Raw genomic sequence first — 21,305 nt, forward strand, 5'->3', positions numbered from 1 at the left:
ACACGTGAAATTCTCAGCATGTTAAACAGTTTCACGTGTGTTATACATCATATGTAGTGTGTTATATTGCTTTGCATATTTCTCAGATACTTAATAGACTATTAGTTTGGTATTCTGTCAGACAGACGGGGGATAGAAGCTGAGGAAGTGCATAACTGCATATTCACTTTATAGCGTCTTAAAATACAAAATTAAAATGTGTTTTGCTATATTCTGTAGTTATAGAACACTATATTCTGTGTGAAATTTATTTAAAATGAATCTAGCCATGATAGCATGATATATCATCACAATATAGTTCACAAACTGAAAAATACCTCTATGAACGTACAGTGTTATACATTATTAGTCCAAATGTGTAGAAACCCCATTAAAATTAAAGGTCTAATACAAAATATTATAGAAAGGAAATACAAGGTTTTTTTTCCCACTTGTGATCCTGATGGCAGAGTTCAGCATGCTGGGCACTTTTTATCTGATAATACAGTGTTGAAACAGTTACTGACATGCAATGAGATGATTATATTATATTATACATATGTGTCGATTACCAGTGAATGTATAAGATAAATACAATTTGTTTCACAGGGTTTTTAACAGCCAGATATTTTAGGCATCCAGGTTTACCTGCACAGTCATAAAGACAAATTCTATTTTTTTTCATTGTTGTTGTGCAAAACCAGCATTACAGTGAAATTTAAGCTTCTTTTTCTAGCTTTAAATAAGAGCAATTCCTTTATTTAAATATCACATTTTAAAACCACATTTACAAACTGCTGTGTGGAAAGAACAGACAAAAGACAAATAAATAATAAATACTTACAAAGAGCACACAAAATACATGAAAAATGCATCATTTGCAAGAATAAAACATTACAGCAAAAGTAAAAAAATAATTAAAAAGGGTCATTGTGGGTTGGCTGATCACAAGAAACCATCTACTGTCTACTGAATACAGTTGTATCAAACATCATGGCATGACTTTTTCAAGACTTAGAGAGAAGGATCTGGTGGGAAACTTTGGTGTATAACATGAAAATGTATTGCAAGTATTTTGAAAGTGGAATGCATCAGGTTATAATTACACCAAGTTACACCTACAGGTATTCAGTGTGTTTGTGCAGCAAATCACATTTGTGTGGTTGTAAACAAATCAACAGTTTTTAAGAGTAGAGGAGTAACATTGAACTTGATCAACAGTAGTTTCACTAAAAATGTTAACTCAAGGTCCACTTACTGGCTTCGTCCTGAGCTTTCAACCACTTCTTGCGGTCTTCCTCAGCAGCTGGAGTTTGCACAGTCATTTTGTCCATACATGATCATGTCGGTGAAGCTGGAGAGTGGACCTTGAGTCAAACGTTTTGAAGGGTCAGTTAACCCAAATTACAGAAACATATATTTTCTCAGTTACCATGATGGCATCTAGAAATCCAGATAGTTTTGTTTTTACTTTCCCAGGTTTAGAAATATGTGTTCCTTTCTGAGAGGTGAATGTAGTTTCATTTAGGATACCTACAACATCGAAAATTTCAACAGCATCTCATTCCAGATACAATGTCCCAATTATTTTGGATAATCTGCAGACCTCACAGTAGCAGTTTACAGCTGTAGAAATGTAGTTTGAGTGTAAAGTAGATATAAAGCACTTAATAAAAGCAGTGAAAGCAGTGAGGTCAGTGGGTTATCCAGGGTTGTGTTGCTGCTGGTGAATTTTTGGGTAATAAATGTCATTTTTCAATGCTGTGAGCATCACAAACACGATTCCACAGTCAAAGCTAAAGTATATAAAACCAAAAAAATCCATCATGACCAGATATGATTTTAAGTAGATGAGAAAATATGTTTTTGGTAATTCAAGTGCACCGTCCCTTAAAGCAATAGTTCGGCATTTCGGGAATTTGGCTTATTTGCATTTTTGTGGAGACTCATGAGAAGAACCACACCATTGACATGTTTTCCTGCAAAATATTAAGCTACAGCCAGTAAGCCTAGCTTAGCATAAATAATGCAAACAGGTAAACAACAATCCTGCTGCTGGCCATACCTTCATATTTAGATCACACACTTGAAAATGGTATCAATCTTCTCAAGTAACTCTCAGCAAGAATGAAGATGAGTTTATTTTCCAACTACTCCTTTAAACTGTTCACTGACAGTTCAAGACAATCAACTGTATCTAGTCAGTCTGAAGAAAATATATCACTTGTGATAAAAGGAGGAGATTATTTTAAAATGATACAAAGTTTCATATCTAGTACAGGTATTATTGCATACAAATGATAACAGTATAAGCAGAGTGATTTAATTGCTACTCATATTAATAACAACCAAAAACAGAATGAAAAAATACAGACATGACACAAGTCATGAAAGTCCAGGGTCCATCTAAAATGTCCTACCTTGTATGTGAGGTGGTATGTCTACTTCATAACTTAACTAAACCATCATAAAGCATATTAGTACTGCACCCTGAACTACTGTTTCTAATGGCATGGATAAAAAAAGGACATGCCCGACATGTAATGCAGGATGTGACTACCGTCCGTCACTTAAACACTTGCATCCATTTGCAAAAGAAACACTGGATTCCTGATTGATGCTCTCTTTGACCTCCATCGGGAGCGAGTCAAAGAGGTGATCCTCCACAATCAGGCAGCTTCTGCGGATGAGGCTACACTGACCGAGCTGAGGTGGGAGACGATCCAGGCAGTTCCCCTTCAGTTCCAGATGGGTCAGCTGTGCTAGTTGGCCAATTTTCTCTGGAATGGAGGAGATGCAGTTGTGGCTGAGACATAATGTCCTCAGTTTGTTGCACTTGAACAGTTGTTTGGGAACTACTTCGACTTTGTTGCCTGCAATGGAAAAATGTTGGAGGTTCTGCAAAAAGCCCACTTCCAGAGGTATTACTGCTACAGAGTTATGGCTAACGTCAAGGTACCTCAACTTGAGAAGGTTGAATAATGACGAGGGCAGAGACTCGAGTTTGTTGTGTGAGAGATAGAGCGACTCGAGGTTTTTGACGTGGCTAATTGACAATGGAATGGTGATGATCTTATTGTGCCAAAGTTTGAGGCACGTCAGTCTTTTGAGGTGCTGGAAGCTGATGATCTCTTCGATTGTACGAATGTGGTTGGATTTTAGATCAAGTTCCTGAAGGTTGGTCAAACTGAAGATAGCGTGGGGGATTCGCTCCAACTCACAGTTATGAAGCTCCAGCTCTGCAAGATTCATCATTTTCTTGAGACTATTCAGCACCAAGAGTTTTGTACCGTCATTATGAACCACCAACTTGATGAGATGCGGAGACAGATCTGTTATGTTTGTGGGAATCTTTGTGAGGTTGCTTTTGAGATGCAGAATCTTTAAGTGTCTGAGGTCTCGGAGAGACTCGAGTCCGATCATTTTGTTGTTTTCAGAGTTCAGATTACCAACCAAGTACAGCTCCCTTAAACTTTTCAACAAGTATACCCAGCTAGGGATCTCAGCAACATCTGTGAATTTGACATGAAGGCATCGGAGGTGATCCTGAAGAAAAATGAAAGCAGTCTGTTCAACTTTAGCTGGGCAGTGATACAAGTGCAGCTCCTGGAGGTTTACCATTTGTGACATTTTAGCCGTAATCCTAGCCTCTGGAATTAACTCTAGTTTAAGGATTTCCAAATCTGTGAGATCAAACACAGCATCCGGCACTCCAGATAGCATGAAAAGATGAAGTTCCAACTTGTCTTGAGGGTTGCGAGTCACATGCTGCCGCAGCTTCTCGAAGGTCCACTCGTGGTTCAGGCTGATCTCTCGAAGTTTGTTTTCACTCACCTCAGAAAGAAAAACACCAAAACGCTTTGAGTACAGCTGGTCATACTGATCGACCATGTGAAGGAGGAAAGCAAAGTCATTCTTAACATCAGGAATGTCACTGAAGCTGCTCTCCTCTCTGACTTTTTCAAAGGAATACTCCTTAAGTGGTCGCCTAAAAAGCCAGAACAGCGTGTATATACAGATTACGCCATAAACACATATGATAGCAATATAGCTGACAAGCAGTTTCTTTAGCATGAATGCCATGTTATGTGTACATTGGAACTTAGCATATCCAGTCAAATGCTTTATTTCAGGCTCACATACGTGGTCAAAATCTATAGATGCGACAAATGTCATTGTGTAGCAAAGGATCAAAATGAATTTCACTGTTTTGATGACTGTCTGAATGGCATATAGCCTGTAAATCAAGTCACTGTCCTCCACATGAGCACGGAATTTCCGGACTTTTTCAAACAGGGCCTTTGCTTGCTCGCCATCTTTCTTGCCCAGTATGGTCATGCAGGGAACTTCACTCACAAGCTTCTCCGCAGAAAAGGTGACCCCGGATTTAGTCAGTATTGGGGCGGACTGGTTTGGACTCCCCTCCTCGCTGCTTGTGGACAGATGTTTCAGAAGGGAGGAGGCCCCAGCCAGCCTCTGCTTGTTCTCCTCCGAGTCCTCACACGCAGTCTCAGACAATGCTTTAGTGGTCCAAGGTGATTCGAAACATTTTCCAAGGATTGAAACAAAATGTTCTATTTTTGAACTTGTCTTTGGGTATTTGAACCAGAAGTTGCTACTGACCATTAATACAATAGTATGGATTAGAGCAAGGTACGGGAAATATTTGGAGTACCAAGGAAGGGCTACATGGTAACACATCTGGTTGACAAAAACATACTGCTGGAAATCCAACTTGGTTCTGACACCCGTGGGGGGAGGTTGCACAAATGTGGCTGGCGGTGTGATTTGAATTGTGGGGGCAATGCTATCAGGAGGCCTTTTAGCCATCAGTGGAGCGGCTTGCTCCCCGATGGCGCTCTCTCTGTTCCATAAACCATCAGCTGCCTCTGGGGGTTGGGGTGCCAAGAAGCCCCCGGCCTTGTCTGGAGTTTGCTCCAGCACAGGGAGACAAACCACTTGATCCTTGGTTAACTGCATAGTTCCAGCAAATATTGCCAACATCAGCATGACAATGCCAAGATAATCCATGAAGACATCCCACCATGGTTTCAGTATTCGATATGTTGGCTGGATGTCGTTCAGGGCGGCTACTTCTGTGAGGGTGAACATTCCTGCAACAGAGAATGTGAATTGTGTGAAACATTATGCTTGATTTTTCAATTCTTTCTTTTTTTATTTGAATGTAAAAATTCCAGAATATTTATTTTCAATCTTTTATTGTAATCTTAATGACTTATATAGCCACTGTACTTTGGCTTTGGACACAGGCTTTGGCACATACATCAACTTCCTTTCTGCAGAAAAGGTTTTTTGGGTAAGATTAGATTTGACTATGTCCTCTGTACTACATGTACTGAGCACTGACTGGCTGACCCATTGATTGCTATCTTCGTCTTAGCAATTTCATTTTTAGCAAGCATTTTTATCACAAGTAAATATATATTGTTATTGCAAAACTTATTGCAAAACTTTTTTTCCTTCGGGGGATCTTAAACTAACAATAATAAGACTGTTGCAACACACCTATAGCTGCTCCAGTTTCTATCCTCACAGACAGCAAAGCTTTTGGAATGTTTTGGCAGTCCTGGCCAACTTGTAAAATCTGAAATGTCCTTGTTTGCCACCAGGAGGCCAATCTTGGATGGATGATTAAGTGATAACTATTATAAAACTCATAAAACTCTGACATGGCCTATAATACTTAAGTTTACAGAGTGAGTTTTGGCTTTCCTCTGGCACACATGATGTGGAGTTGCAAAACCATATTCATGACAACATATCCATATACAGTATCTTTCATTTCTCTGTCATGATGAAGTATGTGCAAATGATTTTAACAGCTGATGTAATGCTGAACAGTTCGTCCAGACTCCAAACAGGACAGAGTTTATGCCTGTTCATAATCCATTATTTACATCTTGCAGTGGCTTGTTCATTGTAACATTTTGTGTGGGTGATACACTGAGTGACCAGAAATAGAAAGACATCTGCACACTGTAATTCAAGCCAATACTGCTTTTTTGTAATAAAGCACGCCTTTGTGAAACTTCAAATTCTTTACTGACACTATGAAAAAGAGGTGCTGATTGAACTCTAAGGTCACTTTCCAGCCTGTAGTTTGTAGCATTGTTGTATTGGGTCACATTAAATGAGATGGTGTTTGTTATAATTCTGCTCCTCCATATATGTAAATGAGGTAAACAAAATATTAGAAACACCCTTTATTATAATGCAGTTCAATACAATGCAGCCCACAAACACAGCCTCAAAAGTAAATAGAGTGAACACACAACTGAATTAGTCTCAACAAAAACGGAACATTTTAAATCAGATAGCATTTATTATAGAACTATTGTATTGTGCACTACATAAAAGTGTTTCTATTTTTCTGGTCACTTTGTGTACGGACATCCTGAATACACCTGGTAATTTGGTCAGGCCAATTAGTCAGAGGTACCAGTGTACAATGGGATAGTGATGAATAGAAGGATACATTGGTCACGTATTCTAATTTTAGGCAAGGCCACATGGAGCGGGCACATTTGGAGGGGGGAGGGGGGGGGGGGGGGGGGGGGGGGGGCTGGACAGCCTTCTCAGATTGTTAAGGATTTATGTAGGGCACTGGCCTTGAACTGGGACGAGGCATGAGAGTTGTCTGTGGAGACAGTGTGTGCATGCATACACAACACAACTATGAAGTAGATTGTATGATCAATAATACAGTGGCCTCCCTTTCTCTGGATTTAACCCACTCCACTCCAAATAAGCCAGAGTTTACAATCATACCTTCACCATACATATACACAATAACACACTATGTGAAGCCTTGGCTTGTTGACTAAAAATACTGTTTGTATACTGTATACTGTATGTGACACTCAGACTACATATCTGTGTGTTTCCTGTGTATAATATTTTAAAGGCTATTGTCTATTATATTATTTTAAATAGCCACGCATAAAATGAGAAAATAGGATCTTTTGTGCTGCTGCGACTAATTTCCATTGTCTATGTTGAAAGCATGAAGGTCACTGTTTTTTAGTGAGGCTGCAGAGCAGGCTGAGACCGGCTACAGCAGCAAGGCGCATCCATGGGCAGAAAACAAGAGGTGCACCTGATGTCCGTGAGGCCCCTAAACGCCGCACAAAAATCAGCGTTTCATATCAAAAATATAATAAACAATTACGATCTATTCAGATTACGTTTATGCAGTAAAATCACAACTAGATCATATTGATTGACTATGCATTATCGCCGATATTATTGGAGCATAACACTGCGGTTCTTATATACAGAGTTAAACAGAAGACGGAGACCTGCACAGATACGCACCTTCAGCAGGTCTGATCCAGTTATGTAGATGCCAGTACCGAACAACGACGCATCTTATCAGCCATGTTTCGCTGTTGTAATGGATCCGTTCATTCTTTGCATCAATTCAACCGTGGGCCTGTTTGCTGTAAGCGGCTTAGCAGACTACCCCCACCCCGCTTCAGATGGTCGGGTCCTCTGCCTCTGACTGGCGACACAGCCGGCGCGCCAGCACCAGCTGCTGGATGTTGACTCGTTTTGATTGGAGATTGGAGACTATCCACACATTCACCAAGGTTGATCCTCAATACCTTTCAACCTGCCCACCCGTTTTCTTACTTGTTCCAACGTGCTGTGCAGGATGGATCTCCCCGGGTGTTGCACAAGGTTGTTGTTTTGTCATCAGGAGGTGATATGATACCCATACAGCGCTTTAAAAACTCTCCCTGAATTTACGGTAGACAGGAAGATGACCCACGGAAGTTAGGGATCGTCGTAAAATTGCAAAGTAATGTCATTTAAAGTTATATCACAGCTTTGTCGAAGAGCCAGACGCAATAACTCAGCAGGCTTTTTCATTCTACATTTAAATTATAACACATAAATGTTAAATGTCATCATTGGCACTAATGAACTATTATTTGTAGGCTATCTGCGCCCGGTCCATTCTTTGCACAATGCTTCATTTTTTAGGTAAACCACATGCAGCCTTACATGATCCAATTAATGGATATGATAATAATAATAATACCAGTTTTGTCTATTTAAAAAAACATTTTTTTTAAATGCTTCAAACAATCTTTTTTTAAACTTCTTGGTATCTATGTATACTACATCCATTCCAACCCAAGGGAAAGCAGGTGGTATATTTATAGTGGTAGGCCTTATCTTTTTTTGCCTGTAGCAATACATTAATTGGGTAATAAATAGATTAAACATATGAAGCAGAAATGTCCACTGTAATTTAAGATGTATAGATTAATTCTACATTAATATGAGTTCACATTTACTGGCATTTTTATCTTGAGTTACCCAATTCTATTCTTATTTCTTAATTTAAATGTTATTGTACTGAAAACAAACTCCTTGTACACTTAGATAAATATTGAGATTCTTCATTTTATCTAGGACTGACAGCATGGGCAGGCACAATCTGTGTGTGCCAAAAGAGCTTTTCTCCACTCAATACATTTTAAAAGTTTTGTCAAAGACACTCCAAACCCAATTTAGTCTTTCCTCTGTATGCCTCATGTATGCATAATAATAGACTAATCTTCTTTATCTTATTAATCCTCATCAGCCAGCAGGAGATGTCTTATCCTACGACACAGTTGAGAATAAGACAGAGTGCATGGTGCTGTTACCACTTTCAAATATCAGGTAATACAACTGATAGAATTAGCTTTTTGGAAATTCAACACTATTGCTGCACTATACTATTATTGGGTTTTATTTTTATTTCTCAAATTACATGTTTTTTATGTTTTTTGTTTCCAATTCTTACTGTTAAATGTTTGTTTTATGTAAAGCACATTGAGTTGCCACTGTGTATGAAATGCGCTATATAAATAAAGCTGCCTTGCCTTGCCTTGCCTTGCCTATATAGGGCCAATCAAATTAATAAAAATAACTAAAGGCTAAAATCAGTCTTTGTCCAAATCCATCAGTCATTTTATGTTTTTAGAGTAGTTTTTTATGTTAGGACTTTCAAAAATCCAACCTAAGAAATGACATTTACAAATAAATCAATTTTATTAGTCAAAAACGTAAAATTCTCTTAATACAAATACATCTTTTGTCATATGCTGCAGACTTTTTTTGTATGTCAAGAGCCGAAGAATAACACCAGTATGACATAATCCTTAATGTTTAATAGACTTTAAAAGGTGTCTTTCTATAATACACAATTGTTTAATTAAGGTATTACATGTACTGTACTTATGTAAGATACTGTATATCTGTGTTTTTGCATTTACTCTGCTGCGGCCCATGAGATCTAACAGTCTCTTGCACAAAATATAAGATTTTATAAGAGCAACACAAAGTACATATACAGCATTTGGCTACTGGCTGAGACTTAAGTGAGGTCAAGAGATTCAGTAATCAAATTAGTCTACGTAGCAGTGACAGGAAATATGCTTAAGAGAAATAATGTAACAGTTTGGGAAAATGTGCTTTCTTACCGAGAGTTACATGAGAATATTGATATTACTGTCATCTAAATGCTTAATATAAAGCTGTGGCTATGACACGGTTAGCTTAGCTTAGCACAAAGATTGGAAGGAGGGGGAAACAGCTAGCGTGGTTCTTTAAAAATTCACTTTGCAAATGTTTTATGAGGTTAAATTCAGCGTTTAGTTATATCTTAAGGATACAGTTAGTGTGTTTTGATGAGTAACACTCAATGTAAACAAAACTCCACGGGCTGCCTTTAATTCACATGTATCAAACTCAAGGCCCGTGGGCTAAATGCATCGCTATCACGACACCTCAGCTGTCATCATTGAGCTGCCACTAGCCACCACAGTTAGCAAGGTTATTGACAAATGTAGGCGGTCCGGTTAATACAAATAAAATGTCTTGTTCAAAACTAGCCAATAAAAAAAAGAAAAAAAGACGTTGACAGTGAAAAGCATCCATTTAAAGACGACTGGACTGAAGAATAAGTGTTAATTTTGCGTGGTAGATAGATAGATAAACTAAACAAACCATTGTTGTTATTTTGACTTTATTACTTACTATTATTTTACTTCGTATATTTCATTTTTTTCTAATAAATTGTATATTTGTACACTTAAATAGCTACTTGCCCATTTTTTCCTAGAATTCTGCTTTTAAAACTAGTTATTAATGATTAACTTATCACTACAAGCAATACTAATCAAATGCAGAGGCAATTATGTAATGTGATAACAAGTAGATACATTTACAAAGTCTTATATTTACTACTGGCCTTTCAAGGGCAACCATAATGCTGATGTGGCTCCAGATGAAACTGAGTTTGACACCCCTGCGTTAAAATACTGAGCTTCAGTGGTGCTCGCAGGTAGATTTGTTTTACTTTTGGACAGAACCAAGCTACCTGTTTCCCCTGCTTCTAGTCTTTTTGCAAAGCTAAGCTAAGCTAAGCTAATCATCTGTTGGCTGTAGTTAAAAGCTTATCTGTCAGATATGATATCAATCTTCTTAACTAACTCTTGATAAGAAAGTGGATATTTGTATTTCCCAAAATGTTAAACTATTGCTTAAATAATGTATTATGGTCAAATATGAAATAAGTTAATAACAACAGAACATCGCCCCTGTCATTAAGTGCAGCCACACTCTATGTGACAGTATATGAAATAAGATAATTTTCCCTCTCTTAGGAACACTTTATAAAAAAAATAATAATCCTGAACAAAAAAAGGTTCTTACAGTAATACACAAGTATGATAATGAGTTAATAAAAAACAAATGCTCTGAATGGGTAGACAGAACAAACAGCAGGCACTGTGGCTACAATAAGGCATCTCACTCAGCCTTCATTTGGTCCCTGACATCTGAAGGCAGAGTTTCAAAGACTGTGTCTTCCACTGCAAGGCCACTGCGCTTCAAAGCACGACAAAAACCCAGCTCTGGTGGCAGGACCTCAAAGTGGTTGCTTTTGAGCTCCAAGTGTGTCAGATGAACTAGGTAGGAAATCTTTGGTGAGAGGATGGACAGCGAGTTCTTGCCAAGCTTTAGCGTTTTGAGCTTCTTGCAAAAGAAGAGCTCATCAGGTAGATTTTCAATTTTGTTACAGGTGACAGAGAAATATTGTAGACTCTGAAGGACTCCGATTTCTGGAGGGATGAATCGGATGTCATTGTTGGACATGTCAAGGTAGCGCAGCTTGTTGCACAAGAACAGGTGCGAAGGCAATATCTCAATCTTGTTGTTGCTGAAGTAGAGGCGCTCTAGGCTGCCAAGCTTTTTGATATGCTCTGGGATATACATGATGCCATTGTACCAAAGTTTAAGGCAAATAAGTTTTCGAAGATGCTGGAAGCTGATGATCTCCTCTATAGAGCGAAGGTTGTTCTCTTTCAGGTCGAGCTCCTGCAGGTTCGTGAGGCTGAAGATTGCATGTGGAATACGTTCCAGATCACAGCGCACTAGCTCCAGCTCTGTCAGATTGTTCATTTTTTTCAGGTTATTGAGCATTACTAGCTTAGTGCCATCATTGTGTAAGTACAGCCTCTGCAGATGGCTGGAAACATCCACTATGGACTGCGGTATCTTGGTCAAATTACTCTTAAGGGAGAGAGTTTTCAAACACTTCATCTCCCGCAATGACTCAAGAACTATATTCTTGGCATCAGGGCATAGTGATCCTGTGAGATAGAGCTCCTCTATATTTCGCAGGCCGTACATCCAGTTTGGAAATTCCCTGCTATCATCAAACTTCACGCGAAGCACTTTAAGGTTCTCTTTGAGGAAGGAGGTAGCTGTTGTGTGCAACTTTAGAGAGCTTTGGTAAAGAGACAGCTCCTGAAGGTCTTCCAGCTGAGAGATTGAGGCAGGGATGGTGACATTGTTGATGATTTCGAGTTTAAGAGACTGGAGCTCTGTTAACTCAAAGACAGTGTCTGGTAACCCAGGGAGCATGAACAGCTGAAGTTCAAGCCTGTTGTTGCCATTGGTCTGGAGTCTCTGACGCAGTTTCTCTGCAGTCCAATCGTGGTTTAGGTTGAGCTGTTTCAGTTTGTTCTCACTGACCTCGGAAAGAAAAACGGCAAATCTTTTCGAATAAAGTGGGTCATACTGATCAATCATGTGTAGCATGAAGGCAAAGTCATTCTTGACGTCTGGGATGTCATTGATGCCTGTTTCTTGTCGCACATACTCAAAGGAGTACTCTTTCAGTGAGCGGTAAAACAACCAGTAGGAGGTGTAAAGGCTTGTAAATCCATAGACAGCAACTAAACACAGGTAGCAGTACGAAAGCTTGGAAAACAGATGAGCCATAGTGTGATTACATTGAAAGTCTTTGTAGCCGGTCATGTTCTGTATCTCAACTTCACAACGTACTCTATTCCGCACCTTATTCACCAGGGCACTATTATATGCAATGATGAGGAGGAATTTAAACACCTTGAACACTGTCTGGCGAACATACATGATGTAGAGGATATCTCCCTCCTCAACATGCAAACGGAACTTCTTTACCTTTTCAAAAAGTGCTTTAGCTTGTTCCCCCTCTTTTTTGTCAAGAGCACTTGCTGACGGCTTGTCAACTACAATCTTTTCCGGGATAGACCGAAGGGACTGTGTCTTCTCCAAACTGCCCTCTCCAGGGGCCACAGCAATGTTGGACCTAGTAGTCTTTTTATGGTCCTTTTCTTCAGGATTCTCCCCAGAGACTTCCGACAGAGCTCGTGTAGTCCACGGAGAGTCAAAGCACTTGCCAAGCATGGAGATAAAATGCTCTATTTTAGAGCTCGAGCCAGGAAATTTGAACCAGAAGTTGCTACACACCATGAAAACTAGGGTGTGTATAAGAACCAAATAAGGAAAGTACTTGGCATACCAATGCAGAGCCATCTCATAACACATCTGATTGATGAAACTGTACTGTTGAAGATCCAGGTTGGTTTTCAGGCCCTTCATTTCTCTCGGTACAGCTGAAGTATTGGGTTGCAGGTGTAACAATGACGTCGTTTCCACTTCATTTGTGTTCACTGATGTTTTCTGAGGAAGGCATATGATTTTGTCTTGCATTACCTACAACAAAATGTAAAAAAAAGAGAAAGATTAGCAAAATTACGTAAAATAGACATTCAGACATTGTGAGAGAACAGTCAATGTATTTATAGGCACTTAAATGACCAGGATACAGATTAGGCCACATTCAGTCTGACAACAACCCTGCTTGATACAGCCACATCATTTAATGAGACCACTCTATTGATGCAGCAGTGGTGCCAATGCAGAGGTTGAACCTGACTCAAGTTTTGCCAAAACGCAGTGCGCCTTCATCAGCAAAGCGCTTTGTTGGCCAATCAAATATGTCCATTCTTGGTGGATCACTTTGTAATATGAACATTGTATTTCTACTTTTTACCCTGCAACTGATGAGATAAGGATTAACTTCCAGAGAAGTAAAATTCTTCCTAATGTTATAAACAGTGATTTGGCGTCTGATAAGTCTTCAAACTCATTCATCTACTACTCAAACTGTACTTCCTGGATCATTAAAATGATTCCATAAAGAGTCCAATTAAAACTGAAACTAACATAGAGTACCCTCTAGAGGTCTAAATAAATCAGTCTCCCCCCAGCTCAAAGTGCTCTCACGACAGAACCCGGCCTTCTCTGACTGCGTCATTAGTCCTACAACACACACACACACACACACACACACACACACGCAGACACACACACACGCAGACACACACACACACACACACACACACACACACACACACACACGCAGACACACTAACACACACACACGCAGACACACACACACACACACACACACACACACACACACACACACATGTAAATAAATAAATAAATAAATAAGGGGGCCACTTATTGCAACAGGTGAAAGAAGTAATTCATGCTTTCAAAATGGGTTCAGGGGCAGTGGAGAAACCTGTTAACTGACCCTCTACATGTATAACAACCCATTTATTACTGTATAGTGAATGTAACATCTGCGTAACCTGATGTCCCTGAGAGCGTATAAATATACTGAATATGACCACAAGCTGGCATCAGTAAACAACATATGCCTGTTTACTTTTAATGTTAACAATGAAAAACAGCTGCTTCGCCGTGCAACGCAAATAACAGGAAATGGGCACTTTATTTTAGCAGTGGCAAGCCTGAAGGGAAGACATTTTGTGCACTCTATTTAGCTGCCCGATACTCCAGACTCAGCATGATATAATCAGAAACAATTACAGTATGTTTTTCAATTAAACTGCAAGCAAAATACAATCATGAGCAATGAGTACAAAATGAAACAAAAGCAAATGACATTAAACTACAGTAAAGGCAATGCAGTTGTAGTGCAGTACATTACAGATTAAATTGCAAAGTCAGGTCTGCTGAAGAGCTGATCTGCAGACTTTTACTAACTACATCTCTCTGAAATTCTCCCTCCTACTATAAATGCAGGGATTATTGTGTCAGGCTATCAAGTAATTACACAAAGTATCATGTTGATAATGCTGTGACATATTAAGTAAACTTGGCTACATAATTAATTGTCTATTCATTTTAGTTTTTAGATCCATGTCCAAACACTGTTATGATAGGGTTAGGAAACAATGGCTTTGGTCCCACCCAGATAAAATATCCTGTTAACAGTTTTTCTAAAAGTGTTTTGGTATAATATCCAGAATTTACACTACAGACTACAGAGCTGTACGGCAGCTAAAAACTTTTCCTGGTCCAGGCCACTGAAGTTAGGAATCTTATGTTTACTAAAAGGGGCTGGGTGAGTATGTTTCCACTGGTAAACGCCTGATGTGCTGAATGCTTCCTTTGCTCCACACAGTCCAGGTTGTAAAAGCAGGGAAATAGAGGTTCTGGGTTGGGGCCAATGCGAGAGACAGAGCAGTAATGTTCCATCAGTGAGCATATGGGCTTTGCTCAAGTGAATTACATTACTCTAGACTTAATGAAAAAATAGAACCGTAACTACTTTTATCTCATAAACATGATGCAGCTCAAAATCATGTTATATTAGCATGCATTACAGTTCTTCACTCTCAAAGAGAATCAGACACCGAAGCATTCTAAACCATTATAAAACATAATGAACAGAGCGGTGTTACTGACCTGAAGAGTGCATCCGAAGACGCCGATCATGAGCATGATTACAGACAGATAGTCGGTGAACACATCCCACCACGGCTTCAGCACTCTGAACGCTGGCTGCTGTTCAGAGAACTGCCGGAATTCCATTACAGGAATCATGGTGCCTGTAACAATGAAATGGAAAATAAGGCCACATGTCATTAGAGAAATATAATAAAAGAAACTGTTAAGCCACTGAGGGTTGAAATCAAGACCATTTGTGTTTCATTCTCAGTCAAATATCTAGAGCGTGAGAGTTGCCACTCATTCTGACATCATCCAACTCTTGAGTTTCCCCTCACATCTAAGCAGAGTGTTTCAGCTCATTGTTATGGGTTTATGGCTCACAAGTGGACTCTCTCCCCCGCTCTCATCAGTATCATTTCCAGCAGCAGCAGGCAGCTGTTTATAGTGAAATAACCCACTCATACGTACACTCCCTGCTCAAAATCAAATGACAGAGGAAGTTAGAAATGAGCCAGTGATCATATCGGAACATTAAGCGGCTATCACCAGATATTTGCCTCAGAAGTTGATGATGCTAATCAGAGCTAAAAGTAGAGTAAACTTTGGCAAGAGACGTGACACAAAAAAAATGTTACTTTATGTCTACCACATCATCTTCAAAGTGATAATATGTCTTAAAGATTTCTAATGTACCAAATCCAACTACATCTAAACATTTACAGTTAGACTCTCGGTCTTTCTGTTCCCTGAGCTCGTACATCATAATATCTTTATCAGGTTTCACACAGTTCAGTCTGGAGCCTTGAGAGGCTTTATACAACCCTAACCCTTATCACATATGAGTAGAACTGCCCCAAACCTGTAAAATCAGCAAAAGTTCCCCATGTTATAAATTCTAATACCTTACCTGACCATTCCTCTAGCTTTACAACTATTGGATGGAGTGCCATGAATTTGATATACACATTCAGGTCTCCCTAAGGTTGACTTTTCATTTAGCACCGTTATCATTACAAAAGTTTAATTTGTCTATTAATTTGGTTTATAATAATTTAACTCGTTTAAAACATGGCGATACCAGCACCAATCCAAGTACCCTCAAAGTGATACCATTACCAATTGAGTACTTCATTCGATACCCATCATGTGAATAGAAGCATTAAATTGCATAAAATGCAACCATAGACAGGTTGTAGCTACTGTGGCAGTGGGCCAATCACATGTTGCATTAGCTCGAAGAATGTTTGCATTGATTGGCTGTGAGCAAGTCCATACAAATAGTCCTATTTTCTAGCTCTGGGTGCAAAAAGGATCGATTGCAGATACCCAGTCCTATTGTTATATATTCTAATGACTTTGTTTAACCTGGCTGTTCCTGTAGTTCAGGATGAATTGTAATAACTTTGGCGATCCTTCAACTTTTTCTAGCACCATTATCATTATCAAATTTTAATTAGCCTATTCATTTGGACTATGATGAAATACCTGAAAACCTAAAGACATTCACAACACTGTAAAGATTACACTGTAGGCTACCTGCTAAATATCACCATTTTAGCATTTGTCATTTTGAGTACATAACCACATTGACTTCAGCATTTAGCTCAAAGCACCATTGTGCCTCTGTATAACCACATAGAGCTACTACCATGGCTGTATACTTTTGTTATATCCTGACTCAAAAATCCAAAGAGTTTTTCCCACTGCCTGTCTAACAGGGCTTTGAACCCTGAAGAGGAAATGCAGAATCTCCACTGGAGCGCCAACATTATACAAATGCGTATTACTAATGTAATTGTTTAAAAGTCAGTGCCCACAAATAACTGAATAAATTACTACTTTGGTAGAGCTTGTGACAAGTGTTTGGACATTAACTTCATATTCCAAGAAGTCCACTTGTCTGTAAAGTGGCCTCACACCTGGTTATTAATGAAGCACTGTGACTGACAACATTGAATCAAACCAGATCCAAGTCCTTATTTACATAGCGCATGGTCTTCTAGCTATGAAACCCTTCAGAGGCGGTATAAAAGTCCTCTGCCTTTGTTAACAGTGGTAGGATTCCTGATGCTGCTTTCTACACCCCCTCGCTGTGGTCACCTTCTGTAAAGTGCTTACTACAGCTGCATGTATAATGTTTCCAGTATCTGTCAGGCGGTGTGCTGCAGCATCATTCAAACTGAAAATAACATACTCGCTGAACATTCTGCATAAGCACCGGTGTTTTTTTGTAGTGAAACATCTCAGTGTGGAATTAATTTAACATGTCTAAATAAAACCATGTTGTTAATGTGTTGGTGGGAGCAATAAAAAATACAAAAAAAAGTTCAAAAGAAACTTGGCAGCTGGGTAATACATCTCGAACTCTTCCACATGCTAACGTAAGCTGTGAAAAATGTAAGCAGGTTTAATGATTCATCTAAAAGGGGCCAGACCATAATGTACAGTGTTTTATCATCTGCAGCTTCATAATACCAAAAAGACAGGTGGTGCCAACAGCTGAATACATCAACACTCAAACTTGAGTTCATTATTAATGAATTTAACTGCAGGTATTGTTGAATAGGCTCCTAAAAGCCGAGGGGCTTTTTAAAGAGATCCCATTTTTTGATAGTTCAATTGTGTTTTTCACACAAAATGCTTTTATTGATTCTTCCACAACAGTGTCATAACAGCAGAAAGGATGCAGAGTATAGCTGTTTACACTGAACTGTCTACTGATGGTTGACTTTAAAGGGTCAGTTCGGACAAAGTACATAACAACATTTTTCTCACTTAGCTCTAGTTGTCACCGTCCACATAGATTGCCAAGAGATATCTGTGTCAGTGGAATTTGTGTGGAAATTAAAAACACTTCAATAGAAACATCTGTATTCAAAAATGACATCCCAATTACTCTTCAGCTTATCAGCAGCTGTCAACAGATTTCACTGGAACTACTTTTTAATGAAGAAATAGTCCAAATGATGAGTATTGACATTGAGTTCTGCTGTGGTATAAATACAATTACACAGGTAATACTTAGGTACAATTTTGAAGTATTTTGTTCTTGACTTGAGTATTTGACTTTTTGTAATACTTCGATCCCACTACATTGCAGAGTGTAACATTGTACTTCTTTCCCCCCTACATTTATCTGGCAGCTACAGTTACATTACAGATTAAGATTGAAACATATCATCATTTTAAAAAAGTAGTTTCAAACCTTTTTTCACTGTTGTGTTCATGTACTACTCAGTGCTGAAAGGTGTTGATGACTGACTAGTTACCTCATGTTCTGATGGCTTACTTTACTTTAGATGTGTTGTTGAGGGTATCATTACCACCAAGAATGTCCTTTACAGTTATGTAATTTATTATTATTATTTTTTGTTTGTTTATTTGTTTTAACAAATCATATATTTTCCCACAGCCCTTTACCAAATTTTTTTAGGCCCAGTACCGGTCCACAAGCCTTGGGTTGGGTAACTCAAGCCTTGGGTTGGGAGCTCAAAAGCTCTTTAACTGAGACTACCCAAAGATACGTGGTTCAAGTGGTTCAAATTGGCTCTACTGCAATAACCTTTTCATGTAAATACTGCTTATGTGGTAATACATGGAGATAAAATGAACAGTCGATTCATCACTTAATCAATTCATGTAGCTATTTGGATTATCGATCAGTCATTTTAGTCTCTTTTCAGCAGGCAGACAAAACAAGATATTGAAGACCTCATCATGGACTTCAAGAACTGATCAATGATTTTGTGACATTCTACAGACTAAATGATTAATCAAGAAGATAGTCAAATGATTGCTTGATAATGAAAGCAATCATTAATTGCAGCCACCCAACAACACACTATGCTATTCAGTGTGATGTATACTTTTACTTTTGATACTTTAAGTACACTTTCATGATGATAGTGAAAGTGTTTTCAATGCTGGAAAATGTTCTGACTACTTTTTCCAGCCCTGGTGTTGTGTGTATTGTCTAGAGTAACAGGGTTATTAATTATGGAAACAGATGTTGCTTGAATATTATAGACATGACTTTTCAACGCTGTGAGTACTGCAAACACTGTAGAAATTTTAGATACTGATATCTTAAAACTATTTGCAACACCTTTAAAAATATAATAATAGGATACTTTAATGTAAATATAAAACAAATAGCACACATAAAAGTAGTGTGAAGTGGCTTTATAGACAGTAGCTGAAGCTTATAGCTGGTATTAAGAAGACTACTTGGAAAAATCCTGTCTTTCCACTGGATGAGTCAGCCATTGAGTTGAGCTGACCGGGCCATATCCTTGTCCCTTCCTGACAGGAAATTTGTCTGAATCCCAGATATCCAAAAACAGACATGTTTGGAACACACCCAACCCCAGGCGTACAAAAAGTCATGTCTCGTTAAGGATATGGAAAAAAACTACCCGCATTGCAGAAATGGTAGCCTAATAATGAGACGCACTTTGGCAGACTTTATTGAATAACGGAAGCTCTAGGGAAAAAGTGCTAATATGGTGAGGGGAGATGTGATTCATCCTGAGATCAGCATAAAACGTCAATTAAGTCATCTGTTTAGGAAGCTTCAGTTTTCCCCCTGAAATATTAAGAGGGAATTTAGTGATGCCACGACTGAGAGTTGGACGCTTTAAAGGCGACTTTAAGGCTCCTCTACGTGGATGAATGTTATTACACGCCTATTGACTGATGACTGTGTTTATAGAAGGGAAACTAACGGTGATCTCAGTGTAAAATAGTTGGTGAGACGCTCCGCTGACCGCATATTACGCTATTGTGATCTATCCGCCGGACCAATCTGCTCTCTCTTATGACAAGATCATTATAGTGATTTACCTTCTTTAGATCAGAGCTGGAGTTGGAAGATCAGTCGTTTTTCATGCGGGGAGATTTGGGATCATGATGTGCGGAGGTCCTTCTTCTCTGTCCGTCAACCTTCCTGGATCTCCGTCCAGACCATGCAGGCATGTACTGTACGCCAGCGGGGCGTGGACTTGTGAAGAAAGCCGAGCACAGACTTTATTGTTGTCATCTATGTTGTTTATGAGACAGCAGAGGAAGGGAGGCCAAAACTGCAGCAAAGCCGAAATAAAAACACAACCTTTCATTTAGGCTAAATTAATAATTTATTTGCCCCTCTCAGCCTGGTGAGCAGGGCCGTAGCTGCGATTTTAGAGTCACTGTGGTCACCCCTCTCTGAGCCCCCCACAAGGGGGGTTTGGGGGCTTTCCCACAGAGAAGATTTTGAAGACTGTAGTTTAAAATGATGCATTTTAATGCATTTTGAGAGTAACAAAAATCACTTAGAAAATGGATTTTGCCTTGTCTTTGCCATGAATTTGACACGCTGAAATGTTAGGCACTGGGGCAAATTATATAAAAGCTGTACTGGTCAGAGTTTGAAGTCCTTATAGTTTAACAAGCCTAAAGCCCCAATCAGATAGAGTGCTTTTGACTTCATTTCGGTTGGTAAAGTCTCATAGCCCAGGGCAGAGTCCTGCACGGGTTCGGGTACCCACGGGTAAACGAGTGAAAAATACCCTACTGTGTAATTTGCAGGTACAAGTTGGACCGACACATGTGGACGGCGGGTCTAGAGTGCAATGCTTAAGATATTTTTAAAACTTAATTTTTGCAAACGTAAAAATATTTATTTTTAGTAACACATCCACACCAATATACCCGTAGTTCCAGTTGATAAAAGCTTTTTTAAATCATGTACTTTATTTATGGATGCGTACTACATCCGCTTACACTGCAGTCGTTGAAATGGATCCTGAGGAGTTGAGAAAAAGAATAGCAAATGGAGACTGTTTTTGCATTCGATGTAGTCGATTGATTTTAATTAGGGTGTGGGTCGGGCTAGGTTCTATTTAAAGTGGGTGAGGTCGTGTACAGAATTGAATTAGTGATGCTGTTGGATAACGAGTCGGTGCGGTTTTAAGCACAGCGGGTATGGGCAGGTTGCATGTTTGTAAAATATAAGGCACACCACCCTCCATTTTTTGTCGAAGCCTACATTTACAAAAGAGCCACTTTGTTGTCTTTTTCAAATTGTTGCAAGGCAACCCCTGAATCACCTATCCTTAGCCTAACTCACAGATCTGTACCTTTTGTTATTTTTTTAGATAGTTATTGGTCATAGTAATTATGGTAGGTAAAGTCATATAGCTATGAGTGTCCAGCAACAGCCAACACTTCTTTGT

The 21,305-nt window shown here is 39.0% G+C and overlaps 2 protein-coding genes across 2 annotated transcripts; both read right to left on the reverse strand.

The window, feature by feature from the left end:
• Nucleotides 1-2,535: 2,535 nt before the first annotated feature.
• On the reverse strand, nt 2,536-7,659 carry lrrc8db (leucine rich repeat containing 8 VRAC subunit Db). Its single transcript, XM_062424162.1, has 2 exons — nt 7,315-7,659; nt 2,536-5,093 (listed from the first exon to the last, which is right to left on the reverse strand). The coding sequence occupies exon 2, from the start codon at nt 5,089-5,091 to the stop codon at nt 2,536-2,538; it is 2,556 nt and encodes an 851-aa protein (XP_062280146.1). The 5' UTR covers nt 5,092-5,093; nt 7,315-7,659.
• A 3,147-nt stretch (nt 7,660-10,806) lies between these two features.
• Nucleotides 10,807-20,136, reverse strand: lrrc8c (leucine rich repeat containing 8 VRAC subunit C). Its single transcript, XM_062423966.1, has 3 exons — nt 19,936-20,136; nt 15,109-15,251; nt 10,807-13,038 (listed from the first exon to the last, which is right to left on the reverse strand). Exons 2-3 carry the CDS (start codon nt 15,244-15,246, stop codon nt 10,807-10,809), a joined length of 2,370 nt encoding a protein of 789 aa, XP_062279950.1. The 5' UTR covers nt 15,247-15,251; nt 19,936-20,136.
• Nucleotides 20,137-21,305: the final 1,169 nt, after the last annotated feature.

Source organism: Scomber scombrus, chromosome 8 (genome assembly GCF_963691925.1).
Source record: "Scomber scombrus chromosome 8, fScoSco1.1, whole genome shotgun sequence".
In the NCBI taxonomy this organism is placed as follows: Eukaryota; Metazoa; Chordata; class Actinopteri; order Scombriformes; family Scombridae; genus Scomber; species Scomber scombrus.

What these genes read in the sequence shown, in the direction of transcription:
- lrrc8db (XM_062424162.1), bottom strand. Translation starts at nt 5,091, where the DNA reads ATGTTCACCCTCACAGAAGTAGCCGCCCTGAACGACATCCAGCCAACA.
- lrrc8c (XM_062423966.1), bottom strand. Translation starts at nt 15,246, where the DNA reads ATGATTCCTGTAATGGAATTCCGGCAGTTCTCTGAACAGCAGCCAGCG. An exon ending in TCTTCGGATGCACTCTTCAG is followed by an intron (nt 13,039 to 15,108) that starts GTCAGTAACACC and finishes ATTTTGTTGTAG; the next exon opens with GTAATGCAAGACAAAATCAT.